At 41.9% G+C, this 17,635-nt stretch overlaps 1 protein-coding gene across 1 annotated transcript in view; it reads right to left on the bottom strand.

The window, feature by feature from the left end:
• Window positions 1–4,296: 4,296 nt before the first annotated feature.
• NDUFA9 (NADH dehydrogenase (ubiquinone) 1 alpha subcomplex, 9, 39kDa) overlaps window positions 4,297–17,635 on the bottom strand; it is a gene marked incomplete at its 5' end in the record, with an annotated part of 16,186 nt that continues 2,847 nt past the window's right edge. The window contains 10 exons of the mRNA XM_009078334.1: window positions 4,297–4,565; window positions 6,833–6,899; window positions 8,566–8,661; window positions 9,603–9,679; window positions 9,823–9,890; window positions 10,544–10,646; window positions 11,959–12,100; window positions 15,375–15,466; window positions 15,658–15,755; window positions 16,513–16,683. Of these exons, the coding sequence (XP_009076582.1) occupies window positions 4,398–4,565; window positions 6,833–6,899; window positions 8,566–8,661; window positions 9,603–9,679; window positions 9,823–9,890; window positions 10,544–10,646; window positions 11,959–12,100; window positions 15,375–15,466; window positions 15,658–15,755; window positions 16,513–16,683 (1,082 nt within the window). The remainder of the gene's footprint in view (window positions 4,566–6,832; window positions 6,900–8,565; window positions 8,662–9,602; window positions 9,680–9,822; window positions 9,891–10,543; window positions 10,647–11,958; window positions 12,101–15,374; window positions 15,467–15,657; window positions 15,756–16,512; window positions 16,684–17,635) is intronic.

Raw genomic sequence — 17,635 nt, 5'->3', positions numbered from 1 at the left:
CTCATGTCCAGCCTCTCACCCACCAGCACCCCAAGTCCTTCTTAGAGTTGATCTCCATCTGTTCATCCCCAGCCTGGATAGATACCTGGAGTTGCCCCAGCTCAAGTGCAGCACTTGACCTTGTTAAACCTCATGAAATTCTCATGGGCCACTTGTTGAGCATGTCCAGGTCCCTGTGGATGGCATCTCATCCTTCAGGTGTGTCAGTGCACCACTCAGCTTGGTGTCAGCTGCAAACCTGCTGAGGGTGCACTGGATCCTTTTGTCTGTGTCATTGATGAAGATAGTAAATAACTGGTCCCAGTACAGACCCCGAGGGACATCACTTGTCACTGACGCCCTGGAAAAGCATTCTCTGGGCAGCAGCTCCGACTACTGGCCGATTTCACGCAAGTCCAGACTGTGGTGACAGGGTAAACCAACGCAGACACATCACTATACATGTTTGTCAAACTGGGAACTCTATACCCAGCTCCAAATCAGCATCCCAACAGCAAAATCCCTGAGGTTCCCTAGTGACAATGAGAAAGGCAATTTCCACTTTCTAATTTTTAAGATGCCCAGCTGATGGTACCACCTTTGTAAGCGTTTTCAAGAAGGAACAGTGCTCAGGCTGAGTCCCAGGCTGTAACTCATAGTTAAAAGGAGAATAAAAAGCCATACAGCAGCACACCATCACTGTTCCCAGTCTGCCACCAGCTTTCCTCTGCTCTTTTCTCAGGGTCCTTCACCTTCTGCTTCCATAACTCAGAGAGGCTGCAGTAATGCTGCCACGAGTTACTCATAATTTGGATTACTTTAAATAGAACAGTCCTCTGATCTCCTCATTTCACATAATCAATATCCATGGGTATCACTTAGGGTAGAGGGAAAGAAGACAAAACAGCAGGGAGAGAGAGGTAACTACAGAATAAACACTGTCAGTGTGAATGCTCCTGTCAGTTGTTAAACACCTGCCCTCTAAGGGACTGAAGAAACCTTCCAAGTGAGACAAGAAGGCAAAATTGAGAGGTAAGAGTAAAGCAGCAGATAGGAAGGCTTAATTCTATGCAAGTCATCCATTCCAACTTGGGATGATATACTATCAAGTGTAGTTCAAGTGCTATCACATTTTCATCAGAAAAATGCATGCAATCAGCGGGAAGTCCAAACCAGAGTCCTAACTGCTTAGGATACACAAGGTCTGAATCCTCTCCACCCTTAGATGCAGATACTATTCCCATCCACACAAGCTGTTCCTAAAATGCAAGTATCCTCCAGACCTTGCAGGGGGATCTCAAAGAGCAAAGTGGGTTGTTTTCTGCTCTTCCTATCTCCTCATTCCTCCATACATTACTCCTTTCACACTGAAAAATTACACTAGCTGTTACTTCCCAATAAAGGATAAAGGCTATTGGTATTTCCCACATGAACTGCTGAGGCCTCACCTTGAATCCTGTGTCCAGTTCTGGGCTCCTCACTGCAAGAAAGACACTGAAGTGCTGGAACATATCCAGAGAAGAGCAACTGAGGTGGGGAAGGGTCTACAGAGTAAGTTATATGAGGAGAGACTGAGGGAGCTGGGAGTGCTTAGTCTGGAGAAAAGGAGGCTCAGGAGAGACCTTAATGCTCTCTACAACTTCCCGAAAGGAGGTTGTAGCCAGGTGGGGTTGGTCTCTTTTCCCAGGCAACCAGCAACAGGACAAGGAGAAATGGCCTCAAGCTGTGCCAGAGAAGGTTCAGGTTGGACATGAAGATGATTTTCCTCATGGAAAGGGTTGTCAAACATTGGAACAGGCTGCCCAGGGAGGTGGTGGAGTCACTGTCCCTGGAGGTGTTCAAGAAACAACTGGATGTGGCACTTAGTGCTCCGGTCTAGTTGACAAGGTGTTGATGGCTCAAAGGTTGGACTCAATGATCTTGGAAGTCTTTCACAACCTTAATGATTCAATTATTCTATGAATTATAGTGATTTTGTACTCTGGGTTTTATTCCAAGAACAGGCTGCCCAGGGAGGTGGTGGAGTCACTGTCCCTGGAGGTGTTCTAGAAACAACTGGATGTGGCACTTAGTGCTCCGGTCTAGTTGACAAGGTGGTGATGATGGCTCAAAGGTTGGACTAAATGATCTTGGAAGTCTTTCACAACCTTAATGATTCAATTATTCTATGAATTATAGTAATTTTGCACTCTGGGTTTTATTCCAAAATAAATGACTGTAAAAACCAAACCCATTAAAGAAACTGCTTCAGAAGGGTAACTAACAAGAAATCAGCGCAGCTCTAAATAAATGACTGTAAAAACCAAACCCACTAAAGAAACTGCTTCAGAAAGATAACTAACAAGAAATCAGTGTAGCTCCTACAAGGCAGGAAGCAGAAGTGCTACATAAGGCAAAGCATTGGGATGAGACACTCTGCTTTACCCATACTGCTGTCTGATGTAGAAGAGGCTGCTTAAAGCAAACTTCTCATGGGTATTCATCACTTGCCATTTCCCTGATGATTGTCTGAATGTCTCTGTGAGAGAGGTCTGTGGTGCAACTGAAGGTAGTGGAAAAGCTGTGCTTTGAGTGAGGGGGAAAACCAAGCATTCCCAGGATTGGCCCCTCACACTATGGCATTGCCTTTGACAGTTTTTACTGCAGCACTTTGCCATCTGAAAATGGAAAGTGCTTGTTAGCCATGCAGGGCTACGTGATAATTGTGCCTCTCTGTACTCTACGTGCACTTGTGAAGCAGTTCAGGAACACGACTGGTTTCACAGCAGGATGTGAACAACACGGAATGAATCAACATCAGGGCCACACATATTAAATGAGTGCTAATGAGATCTACTCCTGTACAGTTAGAATGTGATGCAGAAAAGCTTGCAGCCAGAAAAGTAATAGAAGTTAAGCATCAGATTATGAACAATATGCACTTCACTTCCAGTTTGTACTAGCTTTTGAATTGGCAGATTTCTTCTAAAACCACTGAACTTACGTTATCAAAAGAAAAGCAAACAATCCATGAGAGCCAAATTGAATACTTACTTAGAAGGCAGGATCAAACAACTCACATTACCACAAGAGCCCACCTCTTTCCGAGTAAACATTAGCAGCAGCAGCAGGTTTGATGTGGAAGAACAAAATGTGGAAGCTGTTGAAATTTAAGAAATACTTCACCCAGGAGTTTCACAGTAGTTTGGCAACAACACAGAAAGAGTGAGAGATTCTGATCTTTGGCTCCAACAATCAGCGTGACTTAGTCAGGAGACTTCTGTGCTTTCCCTAACCTTGACCTTTTTGTTCTTTTCAGTCTGTCTATTCTCTTTCCTACTCTCATTTTTCATCATCTATTACACCCCATTTTCCACTTCAGATTTCCCCTCCATTAGGCTTCTGCCTTTGATACCCATTTGTCCAACTTGTCCCAGTTCCTTCACTCTGATTTCACATCCAACAAAGGCAAGCAGGAGGAAGTTTGGAGGTGAAAACACAACATGTTCTGTCACTCATCTGATCCCCTCTTAGCCCCAGTTTAAAACCAGTTTCCCCCACCAATCTCAATTCATCTTAGTTAATGTGATGGGACCTACTCCCAGAATCAGCAGCTCATGCCTTGAGTCAAGAAATGTCTTCTTTCACATCTTGAAGCCATCAGGACACTGCACTGCATAGAGATGTAGATCTCTTCTCTCAGTTCCATGCACAGCCTCAGCTCTAAGCTGCATCCTAGCAAACAGTGTTCCAGCCAAACTTTAACCAAAAGCCTCCAGCAACTCTTTGCATATGGAAGCAGAACAGTTCTTGATTGAGTTCCAGCAGAGATCTCTTTGATCTTAAAATGACTGAAAGTATTTAATCCTGAAGCAAAGCTTCTCTCTCTCACCAAATGGAAGATGATGTCCTAGCACATAAAAGACTTGAGCACTGAAAAAACAACTGCACTTTCTCACTTAAAAATGGGAGAAATTACACATTTCCTCATGTCTGTGTGCCACATTACATGGAATTATCACAAAAGATCAGATGGCACAAAGTAACTTGTTTACTTGTTTGACACTTCTGGACCTTACAAACAGCTTGTTGTTGGCATTTTCTTTAAGACTTGTGCTCAGGGCAGAAAACAAAGCTCAACTCAGTGATATGTTTGCTTTGAGAGCCAAGGGAGAAACAGACTAGTGCTAAGACACATTCCCTCTAATCCCAACCTGCAAAACAACATAATACTCACCAACTAAGAAACAATTTGCTTTTATGACCTTTTAAAGAGAAAAATCTGCATTTCTACAAGTCTCCTGTAACTGAAAAGACAACACTCCTGAAATACAGTTTACATGATTAATAGATTTTACTCAGTATGTACACAGTTCTCCCAATAAATTGGGTCATACAAAGGCAGTTTAAGAAGCATTAGTTATTCGCCTTGTCAGTTGTTACATGGGATATGTCTTTGGTTTGGCTTCCTCCAGCTCAGCGTCCAACCAGCGGAATCTGCGGTGACGGCGCAGGACTTCGATTGCTTTTTGTTCTAGAGGTGCTGGTTGGATACCCAGCTCTTCAAAACCAGGCAGGTCAGGAAATTTCATGTCTGTTGTGTGAAACTTTAACAGGAATGGTGGGGGAGAGGTAGGAAGAAAAAAAAAAAGAGAATTCACTTGCCTGAAATGAAGACCCAATACAATCATTCACGTGCCAAAAAAGTGTTGTGTACTTATACCTGATGTCACCTTTTCCTTTTATGGAAACAAACTTGCATAAATACTTAGTGCTAGAAACATTTTCACATGTCTCAAAACTATTTTCTACATGGCAGCTCTTGAGAGACTCCACTACAATTTCAAGGCTGCTGACATAAGACAATTTCTCCCCAGACACAACCTCACATCACAATACACTGCTGCAACTTGTCATAGATCTGAAGACCTGTTTGAACACTGGACTTGGCCAGTTCCTTGACTGATTCTTGTTCACTATTTATTCTTGGGAGGAGGAAAAGATTCAATGGTATGGTGTAAGTATTATACCATATAGACTATGGTATATGGAGTACCAGTGACTTCAACAGGAGATACAGATGTTTTGCATCCAGCAAAAAGCCCTTCAGCCTTCAGCCTTAGGTTCAGGAATAAATAGCAGTGGGACATGTAGAAATTGCCATCATTTTCTCTCCATCTGGTATATCTTATTAAATAGCAGTGGGACATGTAGAAATTGTCTTCACTTTCTCTCCCTCAGGTATATCTTACCAGGGAGATTACTGCATTGCAACCACAAAATTAAGCCAAACTTATAAGGAAAGTTCACTCTTGAACTCAAATTATGTCTGCAACCACAAAATTAAGCCAAACTTATACGGAAAGTTCACTCTTGAACTCAATTTATGTCAATTCTGCTTTGTCAAGAAAGTCTGTGTTGAATTAGCACCTCTGGTAGGTTGTTTTGCTCTGCTCATGGTTTACAACAGGATCCTGTACAGGACAAATATTTAATTCCATTACCGTATTTGCAATGACTTAAAACTTAGCAAATGGGGATTTCCCTCATACTATTGCTCCTTGAAAGGTCTTTAAGTCAACCACATCTAATACTGTATTATTATTTAAGGATGAAAAGCTGGAGGAGAGGAACAATCAGACACCAAAGTGACACAGAGAATCTCCCCTCTTATACTACCTATGCTGTGGCTGATCTGCAGCAGTTTTAGTGGTTTGGTACAGGCTTATTTGATGAAATGTAACTTGATAAACTACAAAGGCCTAGAAGAAAGGCCTCGAGAGATGCTACACCTATACCCTGGGCCAGGACAGCCAATAGAACTACAGTACCAGCTCTCTCCAGTTTGGGAGAAATCCTCTTTTATTGCACATCCTGTTCACAGTTTCTCACAATGATTTTCAAACACAGATGGGAGAAATGTGAACATAGAAATTAATTGCTTACAGCTACTCAGTAAGCAGCTCTAAGTATAGGACCCAGTTCTCACAGATTCACAGTAGTACCCTGTCTCAATTCGGGGACAATCAGGTTAAAATAGGCTATTGATACTGTGCAATAACAAAAGGTATTAAAACTCCAACTCTGCAAAAGAGTTGGGAGAGTTCCTACAACATTCAGAGAGAAGCAAGCTTAGAGACTGTACATGACCTCTTGTGAGGAGGTGTCCCTGCCCATGGCAGGGGGTTGGGACTAGATGATCTGTAAGGTTCATTCCAACCTTTAAATTCTATGATTCTATCTTTGCTAGCCTACACATATGCCAAGTTTTGACATTAATACTTGTTAAATCCTACTTTTTCCTTGCTTGCAGTTGTTTTTTTGCAAGTTATTTCTCCACCCCCACTTAAACACCCTGAGAAGTTAGGAACAAACATGAAGTTGCAACATTTTCACAAGAAATGTGCTCTGAAGTGAGAAGTTGGAATGTAGCCAGGGTGTCAGTTCAACTTCAGTTCTTCAGAACACCACGATCTGGATGATGTAAGTGACTCTAATTCCATCTAGAGGTACATACACACTCACAAGGTACTTAAGAGTGGGGAGCACTGCCCTCCCCTCCATCCCTTTGCACACCCAATCTCTGCTTTGGCATTTTCAATAGCATCTGTTTTTGGGAAGGGAGCAAAGACACAGGCAAACAAACTCTTTACTAGTTTTAACACCTGACACCTTTAAAAACTTAAATGTTTGTAGTATCCAAACAGTCTAAAAGCAATTCTTCACTACCAAACTTTAGCCAAGAAACTGACTGAAACACCACACCACATAATGTGCACACATCTCAGCACTCCTGTCCTTGAATGCAAAACTGCAGGAGCAAGTCACAAACACACAATGAAACATTTCCCAAGGAGGATTGTGCCATACTTACCCTGTCCACTTTGTCCCGTGTCAGCCATGGTTCAAAGGGATTCAGTTCAAAGAATCTTGCAACTAAACTGTAAACAGAAAGATTATTGGAAGAGTACAGTCATTATCCAGATGCACAGAGGAAAATGGGAACTGGGAAAAATATTTCACACTTAGTAGACAGTGAGCAAGAGCTTGTTCTGCAGCTGTTCTTGCAAGCTGTGAATTCATTAAAGCAGTGAACATACCAACCACCAAGTTCTTAGTTGTGTTTCTGGTAACTTTAACTGTTTCCTACTCAACTATTAGATCTTGGATTATTTGACTTTAGAATGGAACGGAGAAGAAGACATCCAGAAGTAAAAATGAGCATTAGTAGGTGGGGAAATTAAACCTCAACATCCAACTCCCCACACACCAGAGGGTTCAGTCTTGCCCCTGCCTTTGGTCCCAACCCTGTTCTCTAGCAGTGTGGGCAGGAATCCAATTAGTCACAAAATTTGATTCAGTGCTCCATGAGAAAACACATTTGCTGACAACTAAATGAGCTATCAGCCAGACAAACAAGATGATGGAATCTGGAGCAATCTAAAAAGGATGAGGATTAGTATATTTGCAGTTTTCAGAAATGAAGTTTCCCTTGAAAGAAAAGAAAATGATGCTACAGCTCTTGCTCAGTGCCTCAAAACCAACAGCAGAATCTCCTACTGAACAGGCAGAACCTCTCACTGAAGTGCTTATGTGGGAGACTAGGGTGTTCCTGAGTTATGGCACATAAACAGAACTGGGTTTATCTGTCTTTTAGATGGATTCTCTTCTCAAAAATATGAAATATCACTTAGTTTAGTCCATAATGTCCAAACTGAACATCCCATGACATAGCCTGAGGCTATTTCCTCTCGTCCTGTCACTAGTTGCCTGGCAGAAAGGACTTTGGAGTAATTATGTTTACTACAAGTATACCTTTCATACACCAGGCCATCAAATGGGGGCCTGTGCCCAAGCAGAAGGCTCAAAGCTGGCTAACAAGCACCTAGGGAAAGCCATTTTCTGCAATCCTACCACATTAAATAACAACTGACCAAGTAGATAACCAATGCAACAAGTAATTATGCTTCTGTGCTGCCTGGTGGAGCCCAAGTTCTTAGTGAATCACAGAATCCCATAAGGTTGCAAGGGACCACACTGGGTCATCTGGTCCCACCTCTCCCTGCTCAAGCAAGGCCATCCTAGAGCACATGGCACAAGGTTGTGTTCAAACAAACATTAAATAACAACTGACCAAGTAGATAACCAATGCAACAAGTAATTATGCTTCTGTGCTGCCTGGTGGAGCCCAAGTTCTTAGTGAATCACAGAATCCCATAAGGTTGCAAGGGACCACACTGGGTCATCTGGTCCCACCTCTCCCTGCTCAAGCAAGGCCATCCTAGAGCACATGGCACAAGGTTGTGTTCAAACAATTCTGGAATGTCTCCAGTGAGGGACACACCCTCTCCTCTCTGGGCAATCTGTTCCAGTGCTCAGTCACTGCACAGTGAAGAAGGTCTTCCTCATGTTCAGGTGGAACTTCCTGTGCACCAGTTTCTGCCTGTTGCCTCTCATCCTATTGCTTGGCACCACTGAGCAGAGCCTGATCCATCCTCTGACACCTCCCTGCTGATACTGATAGACATTGAGAAGAGACATCTGAGAAGGGACCTCACTGAGGCTGAACAGGCCCAACTCCCTCAGCCTAACTAGGGTCCCACTTACTGGTAGAGAGGACGTGGAAGTGGGTAGGGAATAAAGGCTCGATAGGAGATGGCGTAGATGTATTCTACCATGTCATACAGGAGGTACCGGTGAGGTCTGAAAGAAAAAGCAACCAACATTACAAGTAAGTCAGGTATACTTAAATATTTGCACCAAGAGACACAAAATTTTAAAGCCTCCCACCCCAAGGGTGGAAGGGCCCATGATGGAGCTGGGGAAAAGCATGGAGTCAAAGAAGCAGGAGAAAGGAACTGTGGGCATCTGACTGCTGGCCAAGGCTAAGCCACCACAATCATACTGAATAAAGTGCATTCTGTATACTCTTAAAGCACACTTTAATGTGCCTCCTCCATGCTGACTCAAATTCTGAGCATGAGATTTTCAGGGGTGTGACCGGACTGATAGTTTTTACAAGCCCACTGGGCAGTCTGTAATAGAAGGAAGCCAGAAAGCAAATGGAAAATTAAGGATGGTTTATTAACAAGACATCACATCTTTGGTAGCAAATGGCTGCAGGGAAATTGATTCAGTTGCCTTTGCTTTAGTAATATACTGTTCTCTTCAAAAGCAGGAGGAAGGAGGTAAGACTCTAAGATAAGCTGCCCAGAGAAGCTGTGGCTGCCTCATCCCTGGAAGTGTTCAAGGCCAGGTTGGATGGGGCCCTGAGCAACCTGGTCTAGGGGAAGGTGGGCAACTTGTAAATCCCCTGTCTCTAACCATTCTAATTCCAGGTGGTTTTCACACAGCTTTACCAGAATTTCCTCCAAATTTATGTTGTCTAGCATGTTTCCCAAGATGCCCATGTTTTTTTGTGTGCATATAACATAACATGAAATGCAATGGGGCCCCAACTAGGATTTTCAGAGTACTCACAATAACAGCTTGAGTCATTTTTCCTCCCAAAAAGGAGGTGGAATTTATTGCAGCTCAAACTGTGTGTGTGCATGGATGGAGAAATTAAATGTACTGTGCAGCATGCCAAAAAATGACACCAAAAAGAAGTCCTTCAGTTAATTAGAATCAGAGAAGTAACCTACCCAGCCAAGGCATATGTTTTTCCTTTTGCATCAGGATTCTTAATTGCATTAATAATTGCCTTTGCCACATCAACCACCTGTAAGAAGCAAATTCAGACACTTACCAACAGAAAACTGGAATGTATATACAGACTCCACTTTCAGAAGTGACTTACAGACCAACACACCTCCCACCCACCCACAGAGGATTTGGGATTGTCTTGTGTTATTGAAAACTTACATATACTGGTTGCTTGACTGTTTTTTTACCCAGAGCAATAAGAGGCACACCACCAAACCAGCGCATGTCTGACACAAAGAGGGAGAAAATCTGTGAATCCTTTCAGTAAGCAAATGCTCAAGACATTCTACAATGCACTGAGTGTGGATCCTTTCTGAAAATTAACTGAACTGACTTAAGAATTCCCATCCAATTCCAGAAGCATTGTTTTCAACACACATTTAGTTTTATTATTAACAACAATGGCTGTATCTACTGTTTACTTAGAGTGGTTCAGAGGTATCTCAAGTTTGAATATAGAAACAGGTTCCACTCTTTACTGTCTAGCAATTTAGTGATCAGTCATTACAGCTACTTCTGAGCCCAGAACAACTCAGGTCCATCTTTACACTTGAGCATTACCAAATAACTTTCAGGGGAAACTATTTTGAGGGTTAAGATGACCAGAACTTAGCTGAGAATAATCTAAAGAAAAAAACAATAGTACATATCCCCCCTCATAATAAAATCATTTTAAAAAGTAAAATGAAAGAGCAAAACCTAACTGGATTCAGTCAAGAGATGCAAATTTTTGTTTCCCACTGCACACATTCAGCTAATAAAGCACATTTCTGACAAAAACACACCTCTCTGCTTTTCAAAAGCAAATCCCATTTCCCCTCTGTTCTCTACAGACAGCTGTCCAAATCACACATGGGTTCATTATTTCAAGAGTACATACTTGCATAATGATTGAGAAATCGGTCCTCTCTCCCAAACATCTCAGAGGGCTTCAGAATTATAGCATCTGGGAATTCTTCCCTCACTGCATTCTCTCCAACAGCCTATCATTCAATGAAAATGAACACACTCATTAGATCCATTGTGAACAAACCAGAACTGGAGGCCTTTAAGAACACAATGCATCCTGACTGCAGAACTGAAAGAAATAGCACCATCAGTAGCAGAAAAATTACTTCTGTCTAAGCCATTTGGAGATGCTATACTAAGATAAAGGTCTCACTAAAAGTCCCAAAAGCATGATTATTTCTTCTACTTGAGATACAATTAAGTCACACTCATGAGGTGACATAAATTTAGAGTGACGAAGTTCAAAAAGAAGCCTAACTCAAGTACTTCTCTTGCTTGGAAGGAAAGCAAAGTTTACGTAACCCTTACTACATTATCAGAATGCTCCTAAGAACTGAAGTCCAGGCAGAAATTTCCCTGGTGACTATCTCCTTTCCACATGGGACTCTCAAATCCGGTAACTATCCTATACAGTTGTTACACGCTGAGAGCTACCAGTGACAGGACCCGAGGGAATGCCTGAAGTTGTGTCAAGGGAGGGTTAGGTTGGACATTAGGACCAGAGGCTGGTCAGGCACTGGAACAGCTCCCCAAGACAGTGGTTGTGGACCCAGACCTGACAGAGCTCAAGGAGCATTTGGACAATGCTCTCAGGCACGTGGTGGGATTGTTGGGAATGTCCTGTGCAGGGTCAGGAGTTGGTCCTTGTGGGTCACTTCCAACTCAAGATATTCTGTGATTCTGTGGAATTTTAACCCTGGTTTCAAAACACTTTTATACTAAATATAATACAGAGTACAGTGAGGTTGAACAAAACAAAAGTAACAAACTGGGACAATAGCTATATTAAAACCAAAAAATCAGTACCAAAAAATTATGCCTCCTAATAAAGAAAAAATAATAGGATACCAAAACCAGATTTTTTTGGGTACAAGAGCAGGTAACAATCCTCCTCCAAGGGCCAAAACTGTGAAACTCATTTGTCTTTGCAACATTCATTCTGGCATTAGCTACTTACTTTGCTAGGTCATTCCAGCCTTAGATGTTAGGCCTGATATCAGATCCCAAACCATCAACCCAGATGTTCTTTCTCAATAACAGGGATTTTAGATGCCAAGATATTCAAGGATAGAAAAAGGAAGTCTTCAGGAATACAATATCTATTTCCCTTCAAAGCACATAAGTACTAAGGAGGGTTTCTAGCTCCAGTACCTCAAAAAGTCTCAGCTGTAGAAAACACTCTATAGTAAATTCATACTCTGAAATCCTTCAAACACATTCAGTTGGGAAAAAAAAAATCCAAAACTAGGCTCTGAGAAATTAGATTCAAAAGGATTCCAGACTTACTTTGCTCCTGAGGTACTTGGAAGGACTCTTCATGCTGGCATTCAGGTGAGAGATATGGATGAATGTTTCCACACCTGCTTCCCGACTTATCTGGGCGATATTTTTAGGAATATCTACAAATTCATCTTCAAACCTGAAGTTCCTAAAAACAAGGCAAAAAGCAAATTTTACTTTCAGTGGCTGCTGACCAACCAAACAATCCCTATGTGTTACTTGCATCCTTACATATCACTCTGCTCTGGTGTCACTCTACCTGGAATACTATGTACAGTTCTAGTGCCCCCAACTTAAGAAGGATATGGAACTTGTGGAGCAAGTCCAGAGGAGGCCACGAAGAGGATTGGAGCACCTACCCTATGGAGACAGACTGAAAAAGTTGGGGCTGTTTAGCCTGGAGAAGAGAAGGTTGTTTGGAGACCTCATAGCAGCCTTCCAGGATCTGAAGGGGTTACAGGGAAAGCTGCAAATGGAATCTTTGCTAGGAACTGCAGTGATAGGACAAGGGGGAAATTTAGGCTAGATATTGGGAACTAATTCTTTACTGTGAGGGTGGTGAGACACCGGCACAGCTTGCCCAGGGATGTGGATGCCCCAACCCTGGCAGTGTTCAAAGCCTATCTTGATGCTTTTTTCCAGGATCTGAAGGGGTTACAGGGAAAGCTGCAAATGGAATCTTTGCTAGGAACTGCAGTGATAGGACAAGGGGGAAATTTAGGCTAGATATTGGGAACTAATTCTTTACTGTGAGGGTGGTGAGACACCGGCACAGCTTGCCCAGGGATGTGGATGCCCCAACCCTGGCAGTGTTCAAAGCCTATCTTGATGCTTTTTCTTAGAACCAAAATTCCCTTTCATGAGGCACTCTTCATACAGTGAAAATTAGAGGCAAATGAAATGCAACAATAAGCTTCAATCATAGCTTTAGTATTCTCTGATTTTTCACCTAAGACTAAATCAGTATGAAAAATCCTATTGCTCACTTGTCTGTGACAAATAGAAAACCGTTCCCGAGTGAAAACAGATGATTATTTTTTTTAAAGAAGTGCTCTGAGCAAAGCTGTCTTTTTACAAAGCTGTTGAAAATGTGACTTGATTTGATGCACTTAATTATACCACAAAGGAGCTGAAAAATTCTGAGCAGCACAAGTTAGGGTAGATGCTTGGCACTGGGGAAGCAAAGGACACACAGGTGCATAGGCAAATGGAGAGACTTAAACTGTCAGAGCACTTTGAGCCATTTCAGAGCAGCCACAAGGGACTTCCAGGAGAAGCACACAAAAAGAAGAAATCCTCCACTCACCGTTTGACATTTCAGGGGCCAATATTAGGGGGTTATGCCATAAACTAGTTTGGCATCTAATCAAGACCAATACAGAAGCTCTGTCTCCAAGCAGAACTGACACTATAGGCTGCCAACAATCCCAAAATTCTTTCAAACTATCCCAAGACTGCAAGAAAGAGAATTGGCTTCTCATGCCTTTATACTGTCCTTGTAAGCACGTCTCCATCTTGTCCTCTTGCTTTGGGTAACAAACATCTTACCCAAACGCCTCTCTCTCTGTCCTTATCTACTCCCACAGCTCTTCAGATCCCACTGGAGTCCAAAGAAAGCCTTAAAAATAAGAAGTTATTTTTGACCCTCCAATAACTAATCTGATCCTGGGAACCATCACTTCTGTTCTACTCACAAAAATAGATTCAGAAACACACAAGAATGAACAACATCCCTCCTGTAACTATGGAGTTTGCAAACAACATAGTACACACAGATGAAGCTGTACACTACCATGAGGCAAGGAAGAAAGTATTTCACAGCAGGCTTTACTTTTTTTGATGGGTCTCTACATCTAATCTTTCTTTCTTTCTGCCCAACTTTTTCCCAGACCTTGGGATGATGGCAATGGTTAGTCTGACCTCGTGTTTAACAGACCACAAAATTTTATCTCAGGGTTCCAGACCCACCACTGATACCAATATGTATGAAAGAGGCAATAAAATCATTTATGCAACACAGTTCTAAGTTCTGTAATACCCAAAAGTCTTTAACATGGACCAAGACTAGTCTGTTTGTTGAAACTGCCCAGAGGATAAGGTTTGGGCTTTATTAACTAGAATGAAACTTTTCGTTGCTGTCCTCACATTTCCTTTCAATAATAAAGAAACCCTCTTTTATGTAAGTCCCAAAATTCTAAAGGGGTAAATAGACATAAAATACATATCTGAGAGATAAACAGACATCACACTGTCCCTGGGCCAACTGTACAGGCTTTATTTTCCTCCCTCACTCCCACATTCCAAAGAAATTTCTTCTGTTTTGACAGCAATTTATTTGAACTCTATTTTAGGAAAAAATAATTGTACCATTATGACTACTAATTCTAGTCTATTAATACAATTTGCCTGCTAATTTTACAGTTTCAACATCAAATGGCTGTTCACAAAAAAAACAGAGCAACAAAGGCATTAGGTTTGTAAACACAGATGAAAGTGATACCTGCATTTGTTTCTGTCTACTAGGACAGCAAAATCATGTACTGTATAAAGGCAAATCACACAACTAAGGAGTTTTTGTCTGGCAGTAATGCACAAGGCTTTAAATAAAGTGGAGACAATTACATGCACACAGAAATAAATGAGGCTATTATAGGTATTTTTATGGGAATATGGGATTTTTTTAATGGACTTCAAGAAGAAACTATTCTTAGAAATTATTATTCAAAAATGCTTATGTAGCTAATACTTTCTGTGCCAAAATTCTATCAGGGAGTGATGTTATTAACCATAATCTTAGGGGCTCTCCATTAGCTGTTCCTGTCTATAAACATCTGCCAGAGAATAGAAAAAGTTGGATCATAGCTTTTTCTAGTAGGCTACAACTCATCACTACACCCAAGGATGAAATCCCACTTCTATAATAATATAAATACAAGCTCAGAAACTGGTGAACCTTTGTCATCTGTAGCCTTTGTCATCTGACTGTGTCATCTGTCAGTCCCAACCCTGGCAGTGTTCAAAGCCAGGTTGGATAAAGCCTTGAGCAACCTGCTCTGGTGGGAGGTGTCCCTGCCCAGGGCAGGGGGTTGGGACTAGATGATCTTTGAGGTCCATTCCAACCCCTTAACATACTATGATACTATGATACTATGCAGGGAGGCACTCAGGGCACATCTCTGAGGTGTCTGAAAGCAGAGCAAAAGCTGCACACTAGAAAATCATGGAAACAATGCACTTTACCAGAGCAGATCATAACCAGGACTCTAGTTCAACATTTAAAGAAACAGAAGAAATTTTGCATGCAAAATTTGGCTTTGCCTTTTCATAGAAACCAAGAACAATGGCAGCATTGCTGCGTGGCTACAGTGTTCAAGTACCTGGTACAAATCTTTCTATATAGGAAATATAAAAAGGAAAATTACTTTGTTTCCCATTCCTTTCCAATAAGATTGATGACCACATTGCTGTGTTCCACGGCTCTTCGGATGGAGTCTTTGTCCTTGCAGTCCCACTCCTGCAAGAAGAGCATCAAATGGGGGAAAGATGAGATAATGTATCAATAGGCATAATCAAAGGAAGCTCTTCCACACTACTTCAATTTAGAGGCTAAACAATAGCTGGAGTTGTGTTTTTAAGGATCATTAACAGACTGCCTTGTCTAGCAGTGGGTTTGTACTTGACCTGAAGCCAGAGCAAGAGACTTACCAAGAAGAGGAGCTGCCCCAGGTCACCCATGGGCCGCAGATACATGAGGTCATACTGATCACAGCGATAGGGTATGATGACTTGAGATCCAATGCGACCTAAGGGTCCAAAAAAACCCACAAACAATTACAAACTTCAGTAGATAAACTTCTAAATAACTGAAGCTCTGGGGTTTTTTTTCCCCTGGCATTAAAGCACAACAATTAGACATAGATATCTTGAATACTTATCTGCAGAGCTAAAAGTAGAACAGAATTAAGTTCTTGAACTTACATTATTAGAATTCTTACACAGGATTATTTAGTATTTAGGCTTGTGAGGCAAAATACAGACGCTTGTTAGCTAAAAAACCCAACAAAATAACCCCGTGGTGTGCCCCACAAACACAGGACAATGCTTAAAAATGTATCATATATAAGGAGATCTATATGAAAAGGAGAAGGGGAGGAAAAAGTAATGGTTATTTTCCGAAACTTACATTCTAAAGAGCAATTTTAAAGAATTCCAATCAAATTCCTGCAAATATTTCACTAAAACAACCTAATAAAGCTAAAACCAGAAGAATCAAACCTGTGCTGTACCTCTCCTTGGAGCTGCTGACTGATAAACAACACCTGAAGGACTATGATTTATTTTAATGACCTTAACAATCTTCAAAAGCTTCGAAATCTCCTAGAATCAACCAGCTTTTACTAATTGTCACATCTTTAGCAGACCAAACACTAGAAAAACATCAGGCAAAACACTTGTAAGATCCAAAATGACAGAGACTTCTCTATCATCCTGCAACCTGAAGAAAAATTGCCATTGTTGGACAATTGTCCCCAGGTTTTTTTTTAAACTGGGAAACATTACCTAAACGGTTGACCACATATCGTCCCAGGAAACCTGTAGCTCCAAAGACAGTGGCCACAATGCCACTGACAGAGGATCTCCCACTTCTTCCATGAGGGATCACAGCGTGATGGACTTGGCGCTGCTGCTGCAATGCAGATGGTGCTGCAGCTAGCACAGAAAGTCCAGGGCCTACAACACAAAACAGGAGAGAACATGAGACAATAACTACAGTTTGATGCTGCTAACTTACAGGTTATGTTATTTTTCTCATTACAGATCCATTTTTTCAAATATTCCCCAGCACAACTTCCGATGTCAAGACTCTGGATGGGCTACTTCAGAGGTGCCTGGATAGGTCAGAGGACAGCAGGCTTGAGAAGCTGTTGATAAAGTCAAGGACCAAAGTTACACACGAATGGAGAGGATGAAGGCTACTGATTCCTAAACAGCAAGTAAAGCTTAACTGGCTAGTGTGAGTCTAAGGTGAAACACAGAGGTTAAGTAAAGAATACAGGTCCCACCAAAGGACATCCACAACCACATGGCCATAAACTGAGACAGGGCAGACTCAGATTAGATATTATGAAAAATTATTTCACTGTTAGGGTGGTCAGGCATTCGAATAGATTGCCCAGGGGGCTGGTGGAGTCACCATCCCTGGAAGTGTAAGACGTGCCTGGACCTGGTGCTGGAGGATATAGTTTAGGGTTTAGAGGTTACAGCAGTGACAGGTTAATAGTTGGACTTGATGATTTTGGAAGTCTCTTCCAACCTTGATGATTCTATGATTCCATCCTCCTCTCAGACTTTCTACCTTAGTCTAAACACAGCAGAGGCAGCAATGCTCCTGTCTCATAGCTCTGGAGTGAGGGGTTATGAAGAGATACAAAGCTGCATGATGCACAGAGTATTATCTCAAAGACAGCATGTAGTGACAGGACAAGGGAGAATGGATTCAAACTGAAACACAGTAGGTTTAGGTTAGACATTAGGATGAAATTTTTCACTGTGAGAGTGGTGAGACACTGGCACAGGTTGCCCAGGGAAGCTGTGGATGCTCCATCCTGGGAAGTGTTCAAGGCCATGTTGGATGGGGCTTGGAACAACCTGGTCTAGTGGAAGGTATTCCCGCCCCTGGCAG

This window comes from Acanthisitta chloris, unplaced genomic scaffold (assembly GCF_000695815.1).
Source record: "Acanthisitta chloris isolate BGI_N310 unplaced genomic scaffold, ASM69581v1 scaffold7337, whole genome shotgun sequence".
Lineage (NCBI taxonomy): Eukaryota > Metazoa > Chordata > Aves > Passeriformes > Acanthisittidae > Acanthisitta > Acanthisitta chloris.
This window is presented reverse-complemented; position numbering and strand designations above follow the sequence as displayed.